The sequence below is a fragment of the Parus major genome, chromosome 1A (genome assembly GCF_001522545.3).
Source record: "Parus major isolate Abel chromosome 1A, Parus_major1.1, whole genome shotgun sequence".
NCBI lineage: Eukaryota > Metazoa > Chordata > Aves > Passeriformes > Paridae > Parus > Parus major.
The window spans coordinates 62,520,965-62,546,223 of NC_031773.1; the positions used below are offsets into that span (position 1 = coordinate 62,520,965).

The 25,259-nt window shown below is 40.9% G+C and overlaps 1 protein-coding gene across 9 annotated transcripts in view; it reads right to left on the reverse strand.

Annotated features, from left to right (window-relative positions):
* Window positions 1-1,912: 1,912 nt before the first annotated feature.
* The window catches only part of SOX5 (SRY-box transcription factor 5), a 618,882-nt gene continuing 595,535 nt past the window's right edge, over window positions 1,913-25,259 (reverse strand). For all 9 annotated transcript variants that reach the window (XM_015627613.1, XM_015627615.3, XM_015627614.3 and 6 more), the window contains 4 exons: window positions 18,192-18,300; window positions 17,127-17,300; window positions 10,686-10,902; window positions 1,913-7,454 (listed from right to left, as the gene is read on the reverse strand). In XM_015627613.1, coding sequence (XP_015483099.1) covers window positions 7,151-7,454; window positions 10,686-10,902; window positions 17,127-17,300; window positions 18,192-18,300 — 804 coding nt within the window. In that variant the 3' untranslated portion in view covers window positions 1,913-7,150. The remainder of the gene's footprint in view (window positions 7,455-10,685; window positions 10,903-17,126; window positions 17,301-18,191; window positions 18,301-25,259) is intronic.

Sequence of the window (25,259 nt, forward strand, 5' to 3'; positions counted from 1 at the left end):
TGTTGCTATCTTACAAGAATCTCTGATTCCAGTGTGTAAGTGCTCCTGTTACAGCACCAGACATCAACAGAGCATCCCAGTGACTGAAATTAGCTACTCCAACTCTCTTGCTTGGTCTCAGGCACTTAAGATTACTTAGATAAGTACGTTCACAGGATTTTCTGTACCTTTACAGCATGTGTTTTCCACTGGCTGGCCCGACAGACGCTGCCTGCTCTTCTCCCACACTGCTTTCCTACAGTATTGCTGAATATTTATTAACTGAGAGCTTATTATTGACAAGCTCCCATGCACCCTTTTCTCACTGATGCCAAAGTCACAGCACTGAGCTTCCTCGTGAGGCACATACGCTTTCCATAACCTTTCATGGCTTCTGCGGGGGGTCTTTTCACTTTCCTACACACACAGAGCTTGGTATGTTACTTTCTTGGTAGGAATGCGTTAATTGTCACACGTCTTTTCTTTTTTAAATAGTTTAATGTCATAATCATCCTAATTTTCTTCCTTCCTGCTACAGGCAATTGCTGGAATGTTTTAGAAGTTTTTGAAAAAAAATAAAAATTAAAACCCAACCCAAACCCCCTCACAACTTGTCTAGGGAGAGAATTGTTACCACTCCCAAGTCTGGGCCGTATCACTTAAGGACACTAGAAACTTTTTTAACTTCAGCTGCATACTTAGGGTTTAACTAGTTGTTGTTCCTGGTTTTGAAAAGCTCAGCCTTATCCACACCTATGACATTTTAGATGTATCTTCAGCTTAGATTTCTTCAGGTTCTCCTTGACATTTTTCCACCACAGATTTAGGGAACATTGCTGCTTCTGTCAGGTACCAGCCCCACCAGAAAAAAAGAAATAATAATAATAATAATAATAAAAAAAATAAAAAAAAAAAAATCTAAGTCACTCCATCTCTGTGTAGGGCAGTGAGACCTCACCTGTTCAGTCATGCTTAGATTCAGGTGGGCAGTGTGTGCCTTGTCAGCACCAGAGAGGGGCTCCCTTCATCACATATTGCTGACAGTATCAGAAAAAGGGATTTTGAGGGGTTAAATGATTCTGACTGTTATTGGCCTGAGCTACTATCATATGGTTCTTCTCAAGTCCATTTCCACTTCCACTGGACAGGTGCTCTGTAGGTGCTCTTGGCTGTGTCTGTTCCTTGCTGGAACAGATGTTTGGTTTGCTGGTGGGATGTTTCAGGTGCCACCTCACTCACAGGAAAAGCACAGAGGACAACCTGGCAAACCAAATAAGTGGGGACAGGTTCATAGGATCTCCACCAGCTACCTCCTGCTTTCCCAAATATTGCCTTTTCCCTTTAGGAAATCTGGAACCATAGAGTGGCATCTGTCAAGCCGTAGGCACTTGAGAGTAAGCACCCATCAGAATAACTTACTGTCAAAAACAGGTACAAATTCATTTCATCCCACTTCGTGCCATATGCTGCTGTCAAAACTTCATGAACTGTTTAGGCAGCATGTTGGGACATTTTGACTAACTATGAGCAGAGCTATTTTTTTCATAGCTTTGTGTCACTGGTGTTTATAATTGGGTATTTCCCTGAGCATGCTTTGGTGTCTGAGCAGACAAGCCTGTGGCAAGAGAACACAGCTCGGGAAGGTGGGCATGGGCCAAACCTCTGGATTTGGCCATCTGTTCATCGTCCTGACAATGAACTGGAAATTGCACTGTACCACTGGGCCCATCTTCTCCTTCTGCTTTAATGCTAGTATTTGAAAGATGGGGTGATCTTTTTGTCCTGTGATTTTATGAAAATCTTGAATCTTGGAGCAGACTGGTAAGCTGAATCTAAATTGCACTTTCTGCCCCTTGAGCCCAGCTGTTTTCTCTTGACACTAAAGTTTGCTAGCACACCCTTTGCTGTAATAAGTGGCAAACGGACCACAGGATAGGTAAAGAACACATTTGCTGTTTTATTGGTGCCTTGCAGGGCAGTAATACTGAAAAAGGGGAATGCAAAAGAAACAAAAACCCAAAAACCAAAACAAAAACCCCAGGATGGTGGCAATCCACATTGTATTTTTTTTAAAGAGTACATCAAGTCCTGGTTTTTTTTATTTATTGTGGCATGAATGATAACATAAAACCAAAAACATGAAAATATACAACTTATATTACACTATGTGTTATGAACAAAATATAAATCTATAACTCTATGTTATATTTACATAATTATTTCTTTTATTAAATTTCAAGTGAGATGGTAGGTTGCACATACTTTGTTTTAAGCTCCAGGCATTTGATTGTCTCTATTTCTTTTCTATTTTCATTTCACTTGTAAAATCCAAAACGTTAGGAGGAGTAAGAGCTTTAGAGCCAATGGAGCTATATAAATACTGTTTCAGCACACCAGTGACAAAAAACACTGGGGAGTAGAGAAATCAGTCAGTAGAAAAAACGAACTTGACATGTTCTTCAATCTGGGAAACTGAGAAGTTAAGATAAAGTTGAAAAAAATGTAAATATAAACCAAGCTAAACAGACAGCCCATGCCCTGTGAATTGAGGATACACTTGAATCCACATCTAGTGAATTACACAGTTATTTGCAAAATGGAAGGGATGGTTCTACTGAGAAGTGGTCAGACAAAGAAACTTCCTATCCCACACATCATGCCCTGAAATGTCCGAGATACCACACAGCTGCCTTTCTTTACAGCAGATGAATTCTTGCTAAGGAAGACCTACATTTCCATGGAGTATAATTATTTTTGATGTTACAAATGTGATGTCAGAGGCTTCTTCGGGGACAATAACAGCTCATCTCTTTGGATTAAAAAGAAAAAGCTCTGAAAATGTGCTGTAAAAAGGTTAAAGACAATTTACTTTCTAAAAAATGATTTAATTAAAGACAGTCTACTGCAGTAACCAAATCTTTGAAATAATGTCTTCGAAGAAAGAGTTTCTTCCATATGCATTCATAATAAGAGGATTTGGTTACAAAACTAATTAAATGCTATAATAGCAGCTAGTGTTCTTTTCTGGGGGCCTGATTAATATAGCGGAACGGTTAGATAAAGATGTTAAATGCACTTAAAAATCCCATTTTACTAATATAAGGCATGAATAAATGGAAAAAAGGATATACTCTGTGTTATTTAATTGAGCTTAGAAGCAAGTGCCTTCAGTTTTTTTTCCTTTTCCCCTTTTCCCCACTGCTGGTGATGTTTTTTCTCAAGATCACAAGATGCATGGTGGCTACCCCCGCATTTAGAAGGAGGTGGCCTGTACACCCCACCCCAGGCAGCTCCCCAGGAGCATCCTGGCTCTCCAGGTTCCCAGGGAAGAGGGGAACAGAGCTCACCTTGGCATTAGGGCCTCAATGAGCTTTTAGGTTAATAAATCCTAATCTCTTCTAACCTGTTTTTTCTACATGCTCCAGGGCACAGAACCCAGGAAAAAAAAAAAAAAGAAACGAGACAAGAAGATAATTTTTATAAATGCATGTTTTGCCTTTTTTGTTGTTGTTGTTGTTGCTGTTTTTTAGTTTTTTCTTTATTTTCCCCAGAAAATTCAAGCGGGACAAACAGTACCCTATTTTCAAATGTGGTCTTCTACTGGTGATGGATATATGGGTACTCATCCTTGGACCTAAGAAAACATTAGCATGGGCATTAAGTATTTTGCTGGTTTGGAACCCCAGAGCCAATTTTTAAAAATTTGTATTTTCATCTTTTGGCCTCTTTTTTTTTTCTTTTTTTTTCTTTTTAACATTTCTGCAACAGCTTCAACATCCCAAATGTAGAGGAGGTGGACAGTCTGCTAAAGCAACCCATTTCCGAAGGCCAGGGGAAGGCCAGGCTGGGGCACAGTCTCTCCGAAGGGAATGTGTACAGAAAAAAATCAGCTGTTTCAGCTGAGCCCTGGGTGAGGTGGTGTGAAAAGCACGGAGTTCTTGGAGAAGGGCACTGTCCCAGCGTGCCCATGGACACCAGGCTGCCTCCAGGAGCGGCTCCCGCAGAATTCAGGACTGAAACTTGGTCCCACTGAAGTCCAAGGGCCCCCTTCCCACTGGCTTTTCCCAGCCCAAGCCTCCAAGACTTGCTCCCACCTGCCACAGTGGCACCTACCTGGAGCTAAAACAAAGTATTCCGGTAGCCCGAAGTGACACAATTAAACCAGAGAGTCTCTAAACCGTGGTGGAGATCAAGCATCCAGCAAATGTGAGGTGAACCCACAAGAGTCAGAAGTAATTTGTTCACAAAGACAGGGAACAAATTTAAAAGTTTTAAAAAAAATAAAATAAAAAGGAGCAAATATCTGTTTTCACATTGTACATAATAATGATATAAAAACAATTGTCTATTTTTTTTTTCCTTCTTATCCAAACAGAGTGCTTAAAAAAAATTGGCTCTAGATGACTGGTGTAATTAAATAACTAAAATGAGTGATGAGAGAGCAGAAGTTAATTAAGATTGAAAACAACACTCCCATTAATTCACTCCATCATAATAAACATCAGAAGTTGACATGGCTGGGGCCAAAATTAAAATAAAAGAAAGAGAAATGGTGTGAGCAGAAGAAGAAGCGATTTGTTTTCATATGTATATATATATATTTATATATATATAAAAAGGTAAGGTGGGGAGGGGTATCCATTTTAAATAGCCTAACAGCTTCATTTGCTGCACTGCCAAATTAGAACAGAATAAAATAAAGTTAAAAAAGGGGGGGTGTAAATAAATTATACATAATTTACTAATCTGGGAACAGCTGACCATTATTATTATTATTATTATAATTACCATTCAACACTAGCAAGAAGAGGCAGTTCAACTGAAAAAAAAAAAACCAAAACCCAACACAGTCATAAAATACAAACAAAAAAGAACCCTCTCTGTCATGGAGGATATGATCAGCTACTCCAAGCATAATTTCAGAGCAAATCTTCTGAGAGAGAGAAAATAGAAAAGAATTTTTCAAAGCAGAGGTGGAAATAAAAACAGGGAAAACAGAAGAAAAAGAACAGAGATGTAGCAGGGTAAAACTATCACATGCCCAAACCACTCATTGGAGTATTGTCCTAAGTCTTCAATGGCATTTGCTTTTTGCTTTGCACAAGGTCTGCAGAGGTTAAGTTACACTTCAAGTGGGATTTTGAGAGGCAAAGAAAGGCAATTCCCCCCTTCCTACCTGTCCTGTTTCTCCTGCACCTGGCACTGAGGGCTGAATTTGCCTGATTAAGGGACTGTTTGCTAAATCAGTGTTGCCAAATTGTGGTGACCAGGGTTCTGCTGAGTGCTTGGGCTGGGATCCCACTGCCAACAGGATGCATAGGGCTAATTTTGCAAGTTAGAGGTGATAACTACAGCAGTGCATCTCCCTCTGGGAGTAGGAATTTTCTAGGAAGCAACATGAAGTTGGCATCCTCAGTTAAAAACACAATTCCAATGAAGGTTTTTGCTTCAGCACAATCCCAAGACCTGCCTTTCCCAGGGCACAGAGCAGCTTCCTCATCTGGTTGTGGTTGCTCAAGGAAGACAAAACTGCCCAAGCAATGTAAGTGCTCTACAACAACACTGAAAATATTTTAGCATGGGAGGATAATTTTTCAGTTTTGAGAGGCAGCAGGGAGGGAAACTCAGCACTGCAAAGGTTTGAGTTCTTATAACCCCACTATGAATATGGAAATCTCTTCATAGCTATTAGCTTTCCTTCCTACACAAACATCTCACTGATAAAAGGATTTCTGCCAGTGCACAGGAGAAAAAAAAAAAAAAAAGTCAGTTAAAAAAAAATTTGCCTTTTGAATCAGAAATCAGTACTCAACTACCCTGAAGGTACGAGTTCATCAGAACTGGACCCTGTTGGTGGTAACTTAATTATGCTCAGTGAGGAGGTAACATTTCCAGTTGCTGTGTCCTGTGCAGAACAAACCACATTTTGGACAAGCCTTTCATATGTTGTTTATGCTGCCACTTGAAGTGTAAACGAAAAGTAAAGGTTTCTTAGAGACCAAGTCATTTGGAGGGTGCAGGACTTCATTCTGGAACATGTTTTTTGCTCACGATAGTCCAAGATAATTCTTATTAGTACCATAAACACGCACACATGAAAATCCAAGACCATAAAATATTTTTTTCTCTAGATTTCTTATGTCTCTCTCTCTCTCTCTCTCTCTTTTTTTTTTTTCACCTGAGAACAGCACCTACAGTTTCCTTTAAAAAGCAAAAGCAAAACCAAAAATATATGTCTAATCTCACCAGCTGCTGGTATATCAGGTTCTTCAAGGGATTGTCTAAGATATAACACTGTCCTAACTTAAGACAGAGCAAGAAGAAAATGAAAAGCCAAAGTAAAGCAAAACAAGAAGAGACCAACCTAAAAAAAGCAAATTGGACTAGTTCAGCGCTTTAGTACAAATTTGGCACTTGCTCAAAGACTCAGTATGGTGTGCAACTGATGAAGAGAAGTCCTCTCTTGAAAGGAAATGCTTGTTGGGGTTAACAGAAAGACTCCCCACTTCCTTCCTTGCCAGCCATGCGCACAGGCACGCACACACACACACTTCTGACCCAGATTTGACAGGGAGGAGGAGAAGGAGGAGGAAGAGGAAGAAGAGGAGAAGGAGGAGGAGGAGGAGGAGGAGACAGAGGGGGTTAAAAGGAATTTTATCTTTTCTTTTTCCTGTCAGGTGCATTACCAAAAAAAAAAAATTATTTCTCTTTAAACTGTAGCACAAAACAACAAAACACATTCACAAGCCACTTGTTGGCACTGTGTACCTGAGTGAGAATTTCTAGAACATTGTAGAACAAACAGCCATAAAGTTTATTTGAAAAAAATAATAATAATAATAAAAGGTCAACGGGTAAGACTTCAGTGCTTGGGTATAGCAGCTGAATTACTGGCATTATTTTACCCATAGCTTATATCATTCTGTTGTTGTTGTCGTTGTCTTTGTTTCCTTTCTTCTGAGCCTTTTTATTTCTGATGCAGGCTGATGTCTATTAGTCAGCTGATGTCCCAACTAGTTAAGACTAACAGTTAAAGTAACAGTCAGTGTATGAGAAAGTTAATGTGCTTGGCCACTGGCAAGGATAAACCAGATGGGGCTTTATTTATTTATTTTTTTTTTTTCTTTTTTTCCTTGAAGTCCTGCAGGTCACGAGACATTGGGACCCCGAATCAGTTGGCTTGCCCCGCAATGTGGTTTTCACTGTCACTGCCATAGTCTGCATCGGGGTCGTCCTCCTCCTCATCGTACTCATCGTAGATCTCTCCGTTGACGTCGTCGGGCTGCATCTCCTCCTTGATGTGCGGCTCCTCGCCCTTGATTCCGTAAGTGCTCTGGATGATGGGCATGCCGGGCTCTGGGCTGCTGGACACGCTGGAGTGCTCCGAGGGCAGGTGTGGGGAAGGCATTCCTGCCATGGCGATGGCTCCTGGGTACACTACGCCCGTGGTGGCAATGGGGATCTGTGCTTGTTGCCTGACGGGAAGAAGAGAGTGAAAGGCTGTTGGAATGCTGCACGGAATAAAGGGAGGGCAAGCTCGACAGCACACGCTCTTGGGCATGTGGAGGAATTCGTGTATCAATGCTCAAAACTCACCAAATGATGCTCCACAAATGAACATCAAACCCAAATCAATTCCACTGATAAGAAAATCCAGCCTATGTAAACATCTCTAGCTGAACTACACAGCTTCAGCTTGCCTCCTTGCGAGGGAAACTTCTTTTCTGGATCAGCTTGGTGCCAGCCAAAAATAAACATTCTTGCCAACTGTGGTCCAACTTAAAACCAGCTTAATATTTTGAAAATCTGCCTTTTAAAAAATCCCACCTGCTATCAGGACTGGACATAAAAGTCACAGTAACTAGACATAAATTGCCAGTAGTAGAGAGGCAGCAAGATCCAGGTAGATGGCACAAAAATGGGGAGGTGCCGCAGGAAAGTGCCAGTGGATGAGGAGAAAGCAGAGACAATGCTTACTCCACATTAGTTCAGGGACCTGGTCATTATTAGGGAGGGGAATGGTTGGCTTTCTGGAGCCAACATGAGTTTATAGGATGGATCACTAAAGGTCTCCCTCTGGAAGGTGAGTTTCCACTGGGAGCGGCCCTTGTGAAAAGCAGGTTCTTTGAAGGAAGTGGATAAAATTGGGAAAAGGCAGACTTAAAACAGAAATGGGCATTACTTAAAAATAAATAAAAAGCAAGGAAACAACATGAGCATTTGAGAAAATCTTCTACAGGATGCCTTTATACAGCATCTAAGCCTTGGAAACCTGTCTGCAGTAATGAAAGAAGAATTATTCCAGGGCACAGAAATTCCCTTTGCATCAAGAACACTAGCTGTGTTATACTAGTGTTTGTTTCCCTGAGAAGCTTCAGAGTCCCAACAAGCCTAGAGGTTTAAAATTCATGCTCCTTTTGTTTCCTTCCTGCATGAAGTAATTCCATTGCTGTAATTCTCTTCAGTACATGCTGCACATTGTAATGTCATCAGTGGTGTGTCCATCTGCACTGAAAAGCCTTGCCACAGGAGACAGGGCAGAGTCTCTTGAGATGAACATTCTTAATTAAGAATGAAACCCTTCCCTGTTCCCCTGTCTGCCTGTGCCCTGGCTGCACAGTAAGCCTCACACAGTACAGTGATCCTGAAAGACTTTCCTCTGCCAAACAGCTTTATACTTGTTTGGAATTGCTTGCTGCATTTTCAGATACTTCCTGCCTGCCATCCGAGCAAGGCCTCCCTCCACAGAGCTCTTATTTCCGTGTTTCTGAAACAACTCAAGTTGTCTCAGCTGAAGATGCAGCTCTTAAAGTAGGGAGCAGATCTAATTTGCATTTTATTCTTAATTCAGTAGGAAGGCTTTTGTTTTCTGGAGTCAGCATCTCTGCAACAAGATTCAGCACACTTAAATTGGTTTTAATATTTAACAATGGAAACACTTTGCACTTAAACGGTGCTTTTCAGAGTGCTTTTCAAATATTAAATAATTTAAGAATAATATTTTTCCACTTCTGTGGGATGTCCAGCCTAGAGGATCTTGCAGCAGTCCTCAGATGGCAATGTATTAGGGCTCTCAGCAGTCCACACTTGCCATGCTACCACTGAAGATGAGGAAAGGGGGAACATAAAAAAATTCCCAGTCCTTCCCACTGTGATGTCTCCAGCACAGCCACAGCTCCTGCTAAACCAAGCACTTCCTGTGGTGCCCAGGCAGGAGCTGGGCTGGTGTTTAGGAGTTTAGCCCTAGATGACCTCTATTGGTGCATGCAACAGATGGGGAACTTAAACCAGGAATGCAACTGTGGTGCTGTGGCTGGGGACACCACACCAGCCCCACTGCAGCCACTCTGCCAGCTGCTTCCATAAAGATTTCGCCCCAGGTTTTGTGCACTGCTGCCCCAGTGCAAATTACCTCCAGAAATATCTTGATTTCAATGTCAGCCTTGTTTGGAAAGCTGAATTTCTGTAGGCAGAATGTTACAAGGTTAATTTTTTTTTCCCCATGATGAGGCATGCATGTTAACCAGATAAGCAGTGTTTTGGGGGCTCTGTTGCCACCTATTCTTTTTCCATAAGGCCCCCTCCTCTTTTTTTAATCTCTTGAAGCCAAATGTTGGCTGACTTCCCTGTGTTTGTTTCAGTGCTTACCACTGGGATCACTGGACCTGCCAGCACCGCAGGGTTAAGCAGCTCAAATTTCTCTGCTGAGCGGCTTATTCTAACAATGCACACTGTAGCTGTTTAAAACACAGTCTGATGACACTTAACAGGCACTAGATAGATGTTCTCTCCTTTATTGCTACTTCTAGCCATTAACTAAAGAGATGTGCAACCCAGTTAATACCAAAAGGATTCCAAATTAAGATGAAACAGAACATAAATTCCATTATTTCAGAGGGTCACTCTTGTTGCTGGTTTTGCTTTTTTTTTTTTTTTAGGATCACTGTGCAGCTTTTAATTTTCTCAAGCGAATACAGAAATATTGTGGAATATTTGATTACTTCTGATTCTTTTTCATCTGCTGTAACCAACAGCAAGGAATATCTGCAGAAAGAAAATATATGGCATATGTTCTAGGCATATTTTATTGTAATCGTATCAAAGTGATCTATTAGCTGTTTATCAGAACTGGTCTTAAAATTTCTGCTCAACAGAAAGCATTTAACTTGCTGGACTGTAAGATGCTCCCTGGAAGGACAAATGAACAATGTAGAGATGATATGAACACAGTTTGATATGAATCAACTGAGCCACATCAATATTCCAGCTCAAGTTCAGTGTGCTCAGCAGTCCTTTTGCAGACCAATTGCCACAGATCACACTGAGTGCAAACTTTTATTTTTGGCTTTTTGATCAAGAGGCACTACCACAGATTCATCCAGATACTCTCTCTGTGGCCTCATAATAGTTATAAGGCTTTACTAGAAGACTTACATTTCATTAGAAAATCTTAAAGCCTCTTTTTTCCTGATCAGAGTGGAAATGAGACAGTTGGCGGAGGTGTTCACACGAGCATAAAACAGAGCCAACAAAAAGATTCCTAAAACTGCCTAACTTCCTCCTGGAACACTTCCTTATCAAGTACAACTCTCATTTTCCATTAGCAATATCCAACCTTCTTGCCAATAAATTACAATGAAGAATTCTCCCTGATTTTTACTTTTTGCTTTTGATGAAATGAGCAGTAGTTTTGAAAGGTCTCATACCCAACATTAAAGTACTGCCTCATCTCCTGGCGTCTGTTGCGCATGATGGCCTTGTACTCGCCAATGCGTAGTTTTTTGCCATCTACAAGGCAGGTACGCTTCGGCCTGGGCTTGTATTTGTAGTCTGGGTACTTCTCCAGGTGCTGTTTGCTGAGCCGGGCCTGCTCCTCATAGTATGGCTGCTTCTCTAGGTTTGTCATAGCTTTCCAGCGAGATCCTGTCACCAACAACAACAACAAAAAAAGAAAAAAAAAAAAAAAAAAAAAAAAAAAAAGGAAAAAAAAAATAAAAAAGTTGAGATGCTACTCATCCCCGAACACTGCAAGGCAGAAAAACAAGTAGGTCACCCAGAACAAGGCACCTAAGGCCATTTCGCTTTGGGCTGGGAATCTGTCAGAGCTTCTAGACAGGGTTCTGGTCTTGTTTGTATCTGACTCATAAACCTCCTGGGTATGGCCAAGATACAGAGAGAGATGGCACTGGAAATTTTGACTCAGTATTTTACTGAAATTTATCTACCTTATTATGCCCTTCAGGTGGGCAGTAAAACCATTCTCACAAGGCAGTGTAATTTGGAGGAATGGACGCCCAGGGTCTGCTCTGCTGTGTCCCCACACTTTCCCTTGGCCACGTGTCTGTTTACACCTCCTGTTCAGAGAAGGCTCTGCTCCACGTGCTCCTGTCTGGTCACTGTGATCCACAGCTGGATCAAGGCATCAGATTTGGATATACACATGTCCACAGCTTAATCATTCCTGACAAACACCGGGTCTTTCTGCTCCCAGGCTGGTGAGCAGCAGAATCGGAACTGACTGTAAATGCTCTGCAGTCAGGTAGAGGAGCCTTCAAAGACCCTAAAGCAGTGCCTCTAAAAGCTATAAACTATCCCATATGTGTCAGTGGGGCTTTAACTCCAAGACCAAGTACTGGGAAACACTGCCAGCCCCAACTTAGAGAATTTACTGTGTCATGAAGGGAAAAGCACTGGAGTGCTGGCACATTTCTCCCTGGAGTTGCACTATGGCTGCATTGCCAGCAGCTTTGTTTTCTGCCTGTGTTAACTTGGATATTTGAGATAGGGCTTCAAATAGTTCAATATAATAAAGGCTTCAAAATAGTTTTCAAATGCCTGCTGAAAGTTATAAACTAGTATTTCTTAAAGGATATAATATGGGAGCAGAAAGTAAAAGTTCTTGAACCAGTTGCCCCATTTTATTTTTCCATTAAATATAGAAGTGCTTCAGGGTAAGATATATTTTAAATAACAGGAATAGTTCAAGCTGTGAAACCTGTGGCCTAGAAAGAAAACTTTATTGGAAAATAGTCAAGTTTCCCACTGGAAAAATGTTTGAATAGTTTCTCAATTTAACGGGTTCATACCGTCATATGTCATACTTGACTTCCTCTTGTTCTTCCTTTTTTTATGGTTAGCTCATGCTATTACTCAGGCTGGTCTTATCCCACTGTACCCCCAAGACTTGCAGTACAGAGAGCACAGTTATCCTTTCCCCAGGAAAGAAAACAGTTTCATTCCCTCTAGAAAGGCCCCTTCTGATTAGTGACACCATTTCCCCCATTACTCTTTGAGTCTTTATTCCCTGCTGCACTCTGGGCTTCTGGAGAGAAGAGCAGGTACCACCTGACCTCACATTCAGAGATAAGCAATGCAAAATCAATGATGTCTTTGTCCTGAAAAGGGGCAATGGGCAGGCCTTTCTTAGCAAACATTGCTTTCAAGTCAAACCCATCATTTGTCATGATGTTTACAACACACAGCATGCAGAGATCCCCCAGCTAGTCCTGGAATGGAAAAGAGTTTAATGACATTGTTACTAGCTTAGGCCCAGCACCATAAATGCATGGCTGGATGGCTTTTAGGGTTTGGAGTGAAACTCCAGCACGTCACTTCTCATGCCATAGAGAGGTAATGTCTGTGCCTGGGGATCTGTGGCAGGGCTCTGTGTTACACAGGGCAGCACCCCTGTGACCAGAATCCTGCTCAGCAGCTTTGTCTCCTTGCAGAGAAATTATCCCAAGCCTTTTCTGGCAAAGAGAGTGGCTAGAAAAGTGACACTGACTTTCCACACGTAGTACCTCCTGGATTTGGGGATGAATGACACAGTGATAAACACATGACTGTCAAAACACTGCACACCAACTAATACTGCGTAAGATGGAAATACAGAGTGGGCCTGTGTTGAACAACGTTAAGAATTCAGGGTAAAGCAGATGAGCTCTGCAGGATGCCCAGATGTGGGTGTGCTTTCAAATTCTGCGTGTAGGCACTGACATACTGGTGTTTCAGCAAAGAAAATCCTAAGATTTAGCCTAGATCTAGAGTTGTCTAATCACTGCTGAAGTCCTAATGGCCCAGGAAAACAGCCCCAGCCCCTTTTCCTGATGCTGCATCAGGGATTTTTTACAAATAGAAAAGCTGAAAACCTTGGTCTTTAAACAAATCTTGACATTTGCTTTATATGCTGTGAAGGGATCTGCAATGTAGGGACTCACATATTTTGAAACAGACAGATGGACAGAACAGTAAAGTCAGGTCTTGCAAAATTACCATCAAAATGCTCTATTCCAGCACACTTTCTCTTCTCCTGTGCCATTTCACTTGCTGCAAACCTACAGTCAGATCTGGGCAGGCAGATTCCTAGCCCCTCATGTGACAAGAAGTAGTGGGTAAAGTCAGGCAAACAACACAAGCCTTTGCAGGATCAGGGCCATAAAATGTGAAATTTTGATGCATATTATCTCTACATATAGTAATACATACAATATTTATACATAAATGTCATTTGTTACGTTTTTTCTTCCTGAGCCTCCACACTTAAATGCAACAAAAATCCTGGTAGTTTCACCTCTCTTCCTAGCAAATTTTTAATAACTGACTTCTGCAGTAATACCTCCTCTTGCTACAACTTTACTGCTTTTACAAAATATACTAAATACAATTTACTAGTGTGTTTTGAAGTATCATACATAATTAAACAAACAATGCTGTCAAAATAAATTTTAAAAAAGGGCACACTTTCTGATGATAAACCATTGTTCTTTACATATGATTATCTTCACGTATTTTCTTAGTAAATTACATAATCCAATAAATTCTCTGAACAGTCTTCATCTGAAATTTTGAAATTCTGAAGTATATGTAATTCTGACCTTGGAATTTCCACCCACAGGGTAAACTGTGAGTGAGTACCATCAATCAACATATTAAAACTTCTTTAAAATGCCTTATATTCGGACAAAATATGCTTTTAATAGCTTTATTTGTCATTGTTTTATGTGTCTATAAACACACACAGGCAGGCAGGGGTACCTATGCAGAGTGCCAAACTCAGCTGAAACAAGGTGTGATTGTAGAAACTTGAGAAACCTTTCTTTTTTGAAGATTTACAGACTTGAGTGAGCTTCCTGCTCACCACCTGACTTGGAAAGCTTTGAATGGGTCAAGTATGCAAAGCTTTTCTCCTTGACTATGAAAACAAGAGCCCATTCCCCTCCCTGAATGCGTGCAAAAAGACAGGCAGGATTCTAGCACAATTCTCCCTGATGTGGTGGCTGAAGTGCTTAGGGAAAAAAAAAATAAAATGAAAGCACCACACATAGCTCCTACCCCTAAACTGAGCTAGGACTGTCAGAGCTGTGCCCACAGAGCTGTCTGTGACTGTGAACACACCTGGAGAGGGCAAATATTTGAGTCCAGGGCAGAGGAGAGATGCCCTCACCCATGCTCATACACTTGTGCTCCAGGCACACATGTGCAATGTTCAGAGCTCTGCTTACTGCTGATTTCAAGCCAAGCTTCTCTGACAAGAATTTTCAAGCTGTTTGCAATATTCTCTAACTTTCAGTCCATTAGACTGACGTTTTTTCAATCTGAGTACCTGAATCAGGCAGATTTTATGTTTAGAAAACATTCTCACATAGACAGTTGTATAATGTATAGGTATGTGTATATGTTTGCATAAACACATTCTCAGGGAATTTCTGAAGCTGGTAATTAACTTCATTTTTTTCCTAAAATCTTTACGTAGATTTCTCAGTGAAATTAATTAAAATATTTACTGAAATCTATAAACAATGCATTATTAAATTGATAGGGTCCAGCACTCACATTTTAGCACTTTTTTAACAATTTACTAAAAAAACCATTATCCACAAGTTTAAGTTGCAATGAACAGATGGATGACAAACGTATGCACAGATGAATTTAGTGACAAATCCATGTATCTAATTTTTATGCTCAAAACATAATACCACAGTGTCAAACATAATCCCTAGAGAATTCTGGTGCTGGGAAGGGCACCTCCTCTCATTTTACTACAGAAATGACCCTTGATTGGTGAGAACTCTGTCTGAGTTACTCTGTGTGACAACAAGCTCTGTGATCTCAATGTGTAGCAGTGCTGCTGGAAGAATGGGAAGGGAAAATTGTGGCTTTCTAATAAGGACACCTAATACCTGGCTGAACTGTGAGCTTCTAATTGGTCACCCTATGCCAGTTACAGACAGCTCCCTGCTGACTTCAAAAGACTGGCCTTTTGCAGCTGAGGGAAGAACTTTGTAATGTTTCTGTCAAGAGGGAAGATGCCAGGACATCCCTCTCTATTGCACACGTAGAATGAAAAAAAAAATCAAATGTGATGCTGTAAAGAAATAGAAACACCACTTTCACTGTCTCAGACCTTGCTTTTCCCCGTATCTGGCAGCAAAACAGAGAGTTTGGAGTCAGCTATACTGTCTGTCACCTCAACAGGATCTGTAATGAATTTGCACATTTTACTCCAACTACTGTATATCTAATCAGAAAAAGATGTCTCCATATCTCCCTGATCTAGCGCCAAATAGTAAAAGGTGATTCCTTATGTTAACAATTTCAGCAGAATGGCTTATTAAAACCAGATTTTAAGGTATTATAAAATGCTTAGAAGCCCTTTAAAATGTCAACCAGGATCCCCAGAGACTGCGTAAAATGTCAGCCCAGCTCAAGCGCCTGTTTTAAGCAGAATGAATTAACAGCGTGTTGTCGGAGGTTGTTATCCAAAACAATCAGTTAAGAGGGAAAACATCAAGCTCTCTTTGTACTTTCTATATGAAAAGGGCCATTCAGAATGATCTGGTAGATTTCTGAAGCTGATTACTTAAAAACAGGTTTAACCAGGTCTACTCTCAATTTAGAAACAGACCAAAACTATTACTGCCCTGTCCCCCGGCTAATCACATCATACACCTCTGACCAGTATAATCGCTTTTAACCAGTAAAAGGTTATATTGCCATCAACATAAACAATTTAGCCTTCTAATCCTGTTCCCATAACTAATCTAATCATCTCATACCACCCTTTAAATCATGGGCTAATATCATCACATCTGCCATCCATGGAAATACATTTTGCTTCTCCAACCAATTTATCTCATTTCCACTTGCCCCCTGCTAACTTTTCATAGTACCCCTCTAATCAAGGTAAGCCTCACATCTCTGACCAGTCTAAACCTGGCATATTTACCAGCCCTGCAGCTGGTTAAGAGTCCATTATAACTGCACTGCATCTCTTCAGCAGCTTGAAAAACCATTGAGATCTGCAGCACAGGTGAAAACATGTTCCCTGCTTAGCCATTGGCCTGAGGGGTGCTTAGGTCCTGTAGCTGTTTTCATTGGTAAAAACACAGTATCTCTAATTTGGTCACAGATGTATTATTTTTCTGCTGAAAACTGATTCACTGGCCTCAGTGAGCCTGATTAGTCACCCACAGTATCATCTAGCACATCACAGAGGAGTAACTTTGGACAGAACATGGTCCTGAGACTCTGATCAAATAGTGAAAAGTTGGAAGACTTTGGCATGAGATTCAGTAGATGATGTTCATGACAAATTTGATTGGGATGTGAAGAGCAGAAACTATGGAAATCAGGGGTTTTTTTAAATTTTTTTTCAATATGCGGAAGAATGAAGAACCACCCACTGTAGGAGAAGATCAGGTACAAGAACCTGAAGGTGCACAAATCCATGGGACCTGCTGAGATGCATCTGCTGGACCTGAGGGAACTGACAGATGAACTGTCTGAGCCACTGTTTGTCCTATAGGAGAAGTTGTGGCAGTCTGGTGAATTTACTGCTCTCTGGAAAAGAAGAAATGTAACCCCCATATTTAAAAATGAAAACCCAGGCACTACAGGCTACTCCATCTCTCTTCTGTGCATGGCAGAATCACCACCACAATCTCAATAATTACAAAGATACAAGAATAATTCAGGTTGTGGTTAACACATGCTGCTGGGCAGCACAGGGGAAACTCATATCACTGTTCTTGGTGCAGTGACTAAAGAGCGAGAGACAAAGAAGCAATTTTGTTCTGTCAGGTGCTCAGCTAAACTCAGTCAATCTTCCCAAGCTCTGCTCTGGAAGAGCGGTGCTCTATCGTTCTTACCTAGTATCTTGCTGATGTTGGAATTGTGCATGTCAGGGAAGGCTTGAAGGATCTTCCTCCGCTCATCCTTAGCCCACACCATGAACGCATTCATCGGGCGCTTGATGTGGGGCTCATTGCTACCGCGGCCTCGGGATTCCCGGTAAATCCGAGACTCGGAAACTCCTGCACTTCCTAAAAAGCGAGAGGAAAACATTTCCAGCTTGTGTTTGAGTAGGCAGCTTCCTCTGCCATCAGTGACCTAGGTCAGGTGTGCTGCACATTCAGTGAGTCAGTATTCACAACAGGTTAATGGTTAATATATAATTGCATATTGCCTGGTTTAGTTATTCTATTAATTCAGTATCACACAGTATAGACCTGATAAGGAGTTTTGATTGTTTTTTAATACAAAGTATTAAACAGCTTTTCTAAGACATCTTTTACTGCTTAATTACATAAACCAAATATATACTTATCAATGCAGGCTTACTTTTTATTTTCTTCCTTTCTTCCTCACAGAATGCTGATCATATTATATCACCTATCTTCTGCCTTTTCTGAGGCAGAAAGGGGGTGATAAATGGGAATACTGGGCATTTCTTAAGCAATTCTCTAACTAGCAAATGAATATTTATGTACTTGCCTGTTTTTCTTCTTACATCTCCTTACAATATAAGCAATACCAGACAAACAAATAAACACTACTCTTGCTTCATCAAACCAATAAATCTCCCACAGATGCAGAACACGCAGAACTCATGGAGGATCAGGTCTACACTTCATAGCTTCCCTGTGTGACCTCACTTACCCCACATATATTTGCCGCCTTTAGTTCCTTTTATTATCATCAGTAATAGATTTTTGGACCCATCTTGAGACCTTCAGCGGACAGAGGGAAGGCTAAAAATCATCTCCAGACTTAAAACACCCCACAATGAATCACTTCTTCCTGCCTTGTTTCATAGCCACTTATTGCTAACAGCTCATATTCCTCATGGGCCCCCAAAGCACTTGGATTCTCCCTCAGATCCCGCTGATATGCACACACAAACCTGGAAATAAGGAAAAGCCATTTGTACTGACCATCAGAGTCTCCACTCATGTTGAAATCCATCATTGCGTGGCTGAACTTCCCATCTTCACTCTGTTTTACTGCCAGCTGCTGAGTCAGGGTCTCCAATGTTGTTTTGTCCTACATGGGCAAGATGACAGGGTTTGGATCAGGAAAACAATTAAATATTGTGACTCCAAAGTTTGTATGTTATTTAGGAGGTTAACAGGGAAGCTGGATAACTATTCACAACTGTTTACTGAGCCATGTACTGAAGAATAAGTAATAATGCTTTTTCTGGAAGAGATAGGGTTACAGACTCCATCATAAAGTCCGCTTTAAAACTTGCTTATTAGCTAGTGATAAGCAAACTCCACAGTGTTGAAAAGACTGGCTTAGTCAGGCATGATAAAATTGGCTGCATATTTGAAGAATACTTCCAGCTCTTTAAGTTCTTGGGACTGCAAAACTGGCCTGAAAGTTTAGGTGATGCATGCTCTTTTGCAATGCATTTATTGTTTCACTCTATTTCTAGCCTGCAATCAGGGTGCAGAGACATGGATGCCTTTGCTCTGCTTCCTTTTCAAAGGGCAGTATTTCAGGAAGCAGCTCATAGGGCAAAAAAAAAAAAACCAGTTCAAAATTATTCAGGCCTTTGGAAAGGTTCAGCCTGAATTAAGCATGATCCCTGGGCAGCAGTTTGTGTTCTTGTCCAGACTGTTTTGTCCAGCCCTACTAACACCCCGTCTATCATTCATCTGGTCAGAACTAACTGTGAACCCTGGATTGCAACAGGCTGGTGTGTGCTGCCAATTAATCTGTCAGGCTGCAGCAGTGTCTGAAGACACTGCCAGAACAACGTGCTAGGGCAATTAATTCCAATGTTCTCTTCAAAACACCTCACTTCCCCCTGAATTGTTTGACTTTACAAATGCAAAGGTGTTCCATTTTCCAACTGTTTTTGTTTTCCCAATGACTTTTGCTCATGAGCGTTCTATCTTCCTGACATATGTTAATCATATGTTTAAAAATAAATCTTTCAGGGAAGCAATACTAACATTTCAAAATCTCAGGCACTGTGCCTTTTGCAAAGCTAAGAAAATGACATGATATGGCATGATAATGAAGCAGCTCCAGCTGAAAAAATTCTTTTGAGCTTCTTCCTGAAAGAAAAGATTTATGTTTCCTTGCTCTATTCCACTCCTGTTAACTGTAAAAGATCAATAAACTAAAAAAACTTCCAGTTTTCACGTGGCAACTCTTCCATGTAGCCTAATAATGTCACTGGGTTGCGTTACTTATGAAAACAGAAAAGAGAACAATGCGAATACAGAAATTCTTCCTGCAAAGTGATGTCCCTGCATCTGCAATTCAAAGAATGGTTCAAATTCATGTAAGTCACTGCACAAAGATTTTCTCAAGAGTTAGAAACAAGGCTAATCTACTCAACTTTGTATGCTCACAGAGTTTAGGGAACATGAGGTTAACTTTCCTACTTCTCACATTCATTTTCACTACGAATCCCTTTCGCACTCCTGGTGCTCTGTCTATACCCTGACACTTCACCATGGAAAGCATGCAAGATGAGTTATCCTCTTGTTTTTTGCAGGAAAAGCTCATGCAGCAGACTCAGCCCATCCCAAGCAAAGGATTCCCACAACACTACGAGGCACAGCAGATCCAGAAAGCTTGGAAAAGCTTCAAATAAGCACCTGAAGTATTCAGGCATTTAGCTTTTACCAAACTCTTTGATCCCATATTTAACTCAGCTCTCATTTCCAAAGCAGCCTGTCAGAAGTCAAAAAGTCAGGAATAAGTTGACTTTGTATTTCTTCCAAATCGATTGCAGATATATAATAGAAGTGAATAGTTTTTCCTCAGGAAAAAAAACAAAAAACAAACCTATTTACTGTCAACTTCATAGTGCTAGAGTTCAAAAGTTTGTATGTCAGGAATCATTTTAAAACACTGCCACCAAGCTAGAATGCAAAAGAACATTTTCTCTTGTTGGGTATATTGTGGGGGAGGGGAGTTACTCTGCTGCAGACTCTTTTTGAAGCATGTGTAAAGCCCTTAGAAAAAACAGCTGAGAGCACAAAGAGCACGGGCTCAGCAGCGTCTTCTTTAGGCAGTAAATGCAGTTCTTGGAGGTAGAGGCGGTTCCATTCCCAGCCACACTCCACAGACAGGATCTGATTTGAGTCCCAGGGTCAGTGGATGCTCTGCCACACTCCATCCTGGGCAGAGTTCAGCTTTTTGAGCTACAGCCACACTGGATGATGTGAGGAAGCACAGATGTGATGGAAAGGGGGCCGTGAAGGAATGCCAGCTGAGCATGGAGCTCCTGGGCTGCCCTGTGCAGCATGGAGGTGGCTCTGGAGAACTGCAACACAAGCACTGAAACCATCCTTTTAACACAGTGACAATTTACCCCTTTCTATTTAAATGTGTAATTCAATCACCAGTGATAAAATGGCAGCTAAAAAGAACTTCTGCATGACACTACTCTTGAAACAGAGGATCAAAGCAACCAGTTGTACTTTTCTGTGTTGATGTTCAGAAATGTTTTAAGTCTAAAAAGCACGAAGGCAATAGCAAGTCTAAGGCCTACTCTTCCTCCTGCTGTGCAACAGCACATCTCCTAAGAGATGGGGTTGTTGAGCCTGGAAAAGAGAAGGTTTTAGGGTGATCAAATTGAGGCCTTTCAGTACCTGAAGGGAGCTGACGAGGAAGATGAAGAGAGACTATTTACAAGGGCCAGGAGTGAGAAGACAAGGGGCAATGGCTTCACACTTAAAGACAGTACGTTTAGATTAGATGTTAGGGACAAATTCTTTGCTCTGAGGGTGGTGAGGCTCTGGATCAGGCTGCCCAGAGAAGTTACGAATATCCCATTCCTGGATAGGCCAGGCTGAATGGGAGTCTGAGAAACCTGGTTTAGTGGAAGATGTCCCTGACCATGACAAGGGTTTTGGAGGTAGATGATCTTTAAGGTATCTTCCATCTCAAGACATTAAAAAATAACCCAAACCACCCAACTGCCCCCCTCAAAAACCCAAACAGTATTAGGAGAGCAGGAAGAGATCAGCAACACCTGGCAGGATACAAAAGTCTGAGCATAGGTGAGCAGCATTGTGATTTCCTGTCCTACACTCTTGCCATTAAAAACACACCAGCTGATTTTCTCCAATCTTGACACAGAGAAACACTTTTACAAACACTAAATGAAGGAGGCTAAGCAGCCTCTGTTGTTTTGCTTGAAAGCATTCAGTTGGTGACTTACCTCATTTGATGGAAGCACCTATTTACCTTTTCTACAAAGCCTTTCAGTCTATGGGCAAATATTTATGGAACCTCCAAAGGAACAAAGGACAAGCTTTTTTCTTCTCTGACCCCAAATAAACTGGCAACCTGCTTATATTGCTATTCCAGCCTCCACTCACAGAATCATAGAATGGTTTGGGTTGGAAGGGACCTTAAAAATCAACCAGTTCCAAATGCACCCTTCCAACCCACAACAGACGAGGTCATCTACATAACAACTTCAGACAAGAAATCCATTGATTTGAATTCCAAATTGTTTGAAATTTATAAAAAACCAAGATCTCATTATCATCATTATCATAATTCAAAAATCAAATTACATGTTCCCAAAACTGCCACCACTGTGATGTGTTGGATTAGCTGTTTAAACAGCAGCAAGATGAGGCCTCACCCAGTGAGAACAGGTGGGTCCAGCACAACATCCCTTTGCTTCAGGTATGAAATGCTATTCAACAAATGCCAGGTGGCATCTACTGCAGCCTTGAACTAATATTACTGGCAAGGTTGGGCCAAACCCAGGAAAGAGGTATGAAGAACTGCTTGTGAAACAAGCAATTCTAAAAATTAGACAGCACAAAGCAGCAAAAACAAACAGCAAGGAGCACTCTTGTCCTTCCTGTCCTGTCCTCCAGGAGAAAAAACACACCCATCTCTTGCTAAATGTGAAGTGATTCCAAATTTCTGAATATTTCCTCAGAAGGCGGAAAGACATTTTATAAATATCTTATTTCTTCATGAAGGGTTTCCTAATCATCATTTCTATTGGATTGTAGGAGAGACTCTACAGGGGCAGCAAGAGCTCTGTTGACTGGATCATTTAAAATTCTAATGGGTAAACCAGAGAAGATAATATTGTAGAGAGCATTCAATCTCCAAATAGCACAGTTGTCCAAAGCAAAGCCAGAGAGGTTTCATCAATAGCCGCAATGTGATGAGAGATTTCTAAAACTTTATAAATCAAAGAAATTACCCTGCCAGAGAAGACTGACTTGTACCACAACTCCTAGAAATGCTCTAATTATATTTAAAAGAACAAAAACACATACACACATGGAATATGTCATGTAAAAAAAATATTAAAAATGACTAAGCACCACAAGTCAGACTCAGTTTTGTGGTCAGCTGCAAAAGTTAGCTGGCTCTCTGTCATGGATAGCTGTCGTAGTTTAACAAAACATTGATCTAAAAATGACAAGAACTTGGTTGCAGTCTCTTTCATAGAAGAAACATAAAACAAGAGGAGTCAAAACATATGTAGAACATCCTGATCCTGTTTGCCAGAACTCCTCCCACTACTACATAAAAGTGAAGCAAAACCTTGGAATGTTTTAGAAATAAAAACATCTAAAAAAAACATTGCCTACTGCCCTCTGCCCTCACTGCTCCCGTCCTGCACTGGTTCATGGTCCCAGTGCTCAGGGTGCACCTGAGACCATTTACACACCTACATTCCAGAAGGACTCCAAGGTCCTTGCAGAGTACTGTGAATGCTGGGCATATGGCAGTGGATCCCTCCTCCCCCTCTTTGAGACATCCTTTTGGCTGGGGTATTTGGCAAACTCTGCCGGCACTCTGAACTCCGTTAGAGTTGCATTTTGGCAAGAGCTGTTTTTCCGATTGCATAATTCAAGGTTAGCACTCTTACTGAAGCAGTCCACTCTCCACTTTGCTGCTCCCCTCACCCTACCCCCATTTTCCCTGACAGGAATATTTCTCCTCTCAGTTTTGATGCCTGCAGAGAAACAGCCAATGTAGAATACCAGAGGAGGAGTGTTCAGGAACATAACTTCACATTCCTGCTTTTCATATTCCAAGGGAACAAAGAGGCCAGGCAAAAAAAAAAAAAAAAATAAAGAAAAAAGGTGGAGAGAGCCAAACACAGTTGTCTACAGACTGCAAGGAGAAACTTGCTGATCATTTCTTGCACCTAAGAATTCCGCACACACAGATGGACACAGCCCGTTACCTTTGCTCAGTGTCAATAAATTAGAAAGAAACAGATGGTTGCCTGCTACTATCCTTTTGTGTCTCTCATTTCTTCCCTTCCCCTCCAACTACAGTTTGTCCAGCTATTTCCCATAACTAAATGCTAAAGGTGGTATTTCCAAATAGATTTGAGTTTTGAGGTAGTTTTTATCTTAGATTGATGAGCAGAAGCTGTGACAGTATCTGATATGGTTTGTGGCACTGAGGCACATCTCCTTCCCCAGCAAGGGCCTGTAAATATCAACCCTTCCAACACTTACCTTGGTCAATACGCACCAAACCTTAAAGTTTTGGGCAGATTAATTGCTATGATTGCACAATAAAAGTTCACTTTATGACAGAAAAATGTATTTAATTATTAAACAAGCTGGTGGCACCCAGTGTTATCCATCCAAACCCGTGGTATTTTCCTTAACTCACCAAGAAGGTAAAAAGTCTCATGCTCCATCTAACACGAATGAAGACTTTGCAAAAGTAATCTTTCTGTGCAATCCCTCTGCATCTTGTAATAATAAACACCAGAATTGCCTGAGTTTGAAAACTTTCATCCACAGTCTGACCAAATGTGGAAAACATGAGGTAGGCAGGCTTTACAGATGACAGAGCTGGAAGAACTTAGGGGAACAACTGGCAATAGTGAGAGCTGTGCCCAGAGGTCTGCACATGATGAATTATTTGCATTTCAGACTCTGCTCCTGCATATTAATGCCATGGCACATCAAAATAGGTACTGTGCATGCTGTCTATGTCCCAGTCCAAACCTTGTTATAGCCCAGATCCTGTTACACCTCTAACTGCTGTAAGAGAATTTTCAGCTGTTTCCAGAGGGATCCTTGATCTAGATTTGGTTTCTGTGTCACCTTGCCCAAGTATTCTTCACTCATGAGTGAGTTACCCACAACATTTCACAAAGAAAGGCAGGGCTATTAACTGTTTACCAGAAGGGAAACTGAGTCACACATTATGGGACTTGCTAAAGGTTCCCTAGTAAGACTGATGAATGTTTTAGTAACTGAAATCAGCACTCCTGAATCTTACCAAAAAATTACATCTCAAAGCTTGTAATTTCTTTATGAATCTGGAATTGTGACTCTTGCTGATGGCACAAGGTACCAAGGAAAGCAAAATAAAAATAAAGCAGTTATAGATCCACCACTGCAATGGACCTTGCTTAAGTAACGCCTGCAGGGCTGTAAAACTCATAAAAAGCACATGCATAAATGATAAAATAGAGTGAGATTTTCAAATGTTGACTCAATAATTATTAAACCCCTTCTGGCTACACAATTTTATGGTCTTCTACTATACTAATGAAAATGCAAGAAACAACAAAGAAGGGGTTTAGCCTTCCAATTACATAAACTCTGTGGACCACCAAAGAAGATGAAAGATTATTTATAATGTCACAGCAAGTTATCATTTGGGAGATTTTTTTTTTGTTGTTGCATCAAAGTTGAGTATGAAGAAACAATGCATTTACCGCCCCCTCAGCTCTTTCAATCTTGCTTATCCAAGATCTCTATTTTTCATGGAACAATCCACCCACAGAATCTAAAAGCAGCATTAGAAACAAGAAAATAAATTAAAAAAATTCTTTATTTGTGTCTCTTCCTGATTTTATGGTACTTCTTTAAAAATTATGACATGCAGACTAAGTTGGGGCTGCATCAGTTGGCAGAGGAACTGTATCTTTTAGTTTACAGTACTTATTAAAATCCATATTGCTTTAATACTGTCTAGAAATCATTGCATCTGATTTGCAATCTACATGAAGTGTTATACAGACTCAG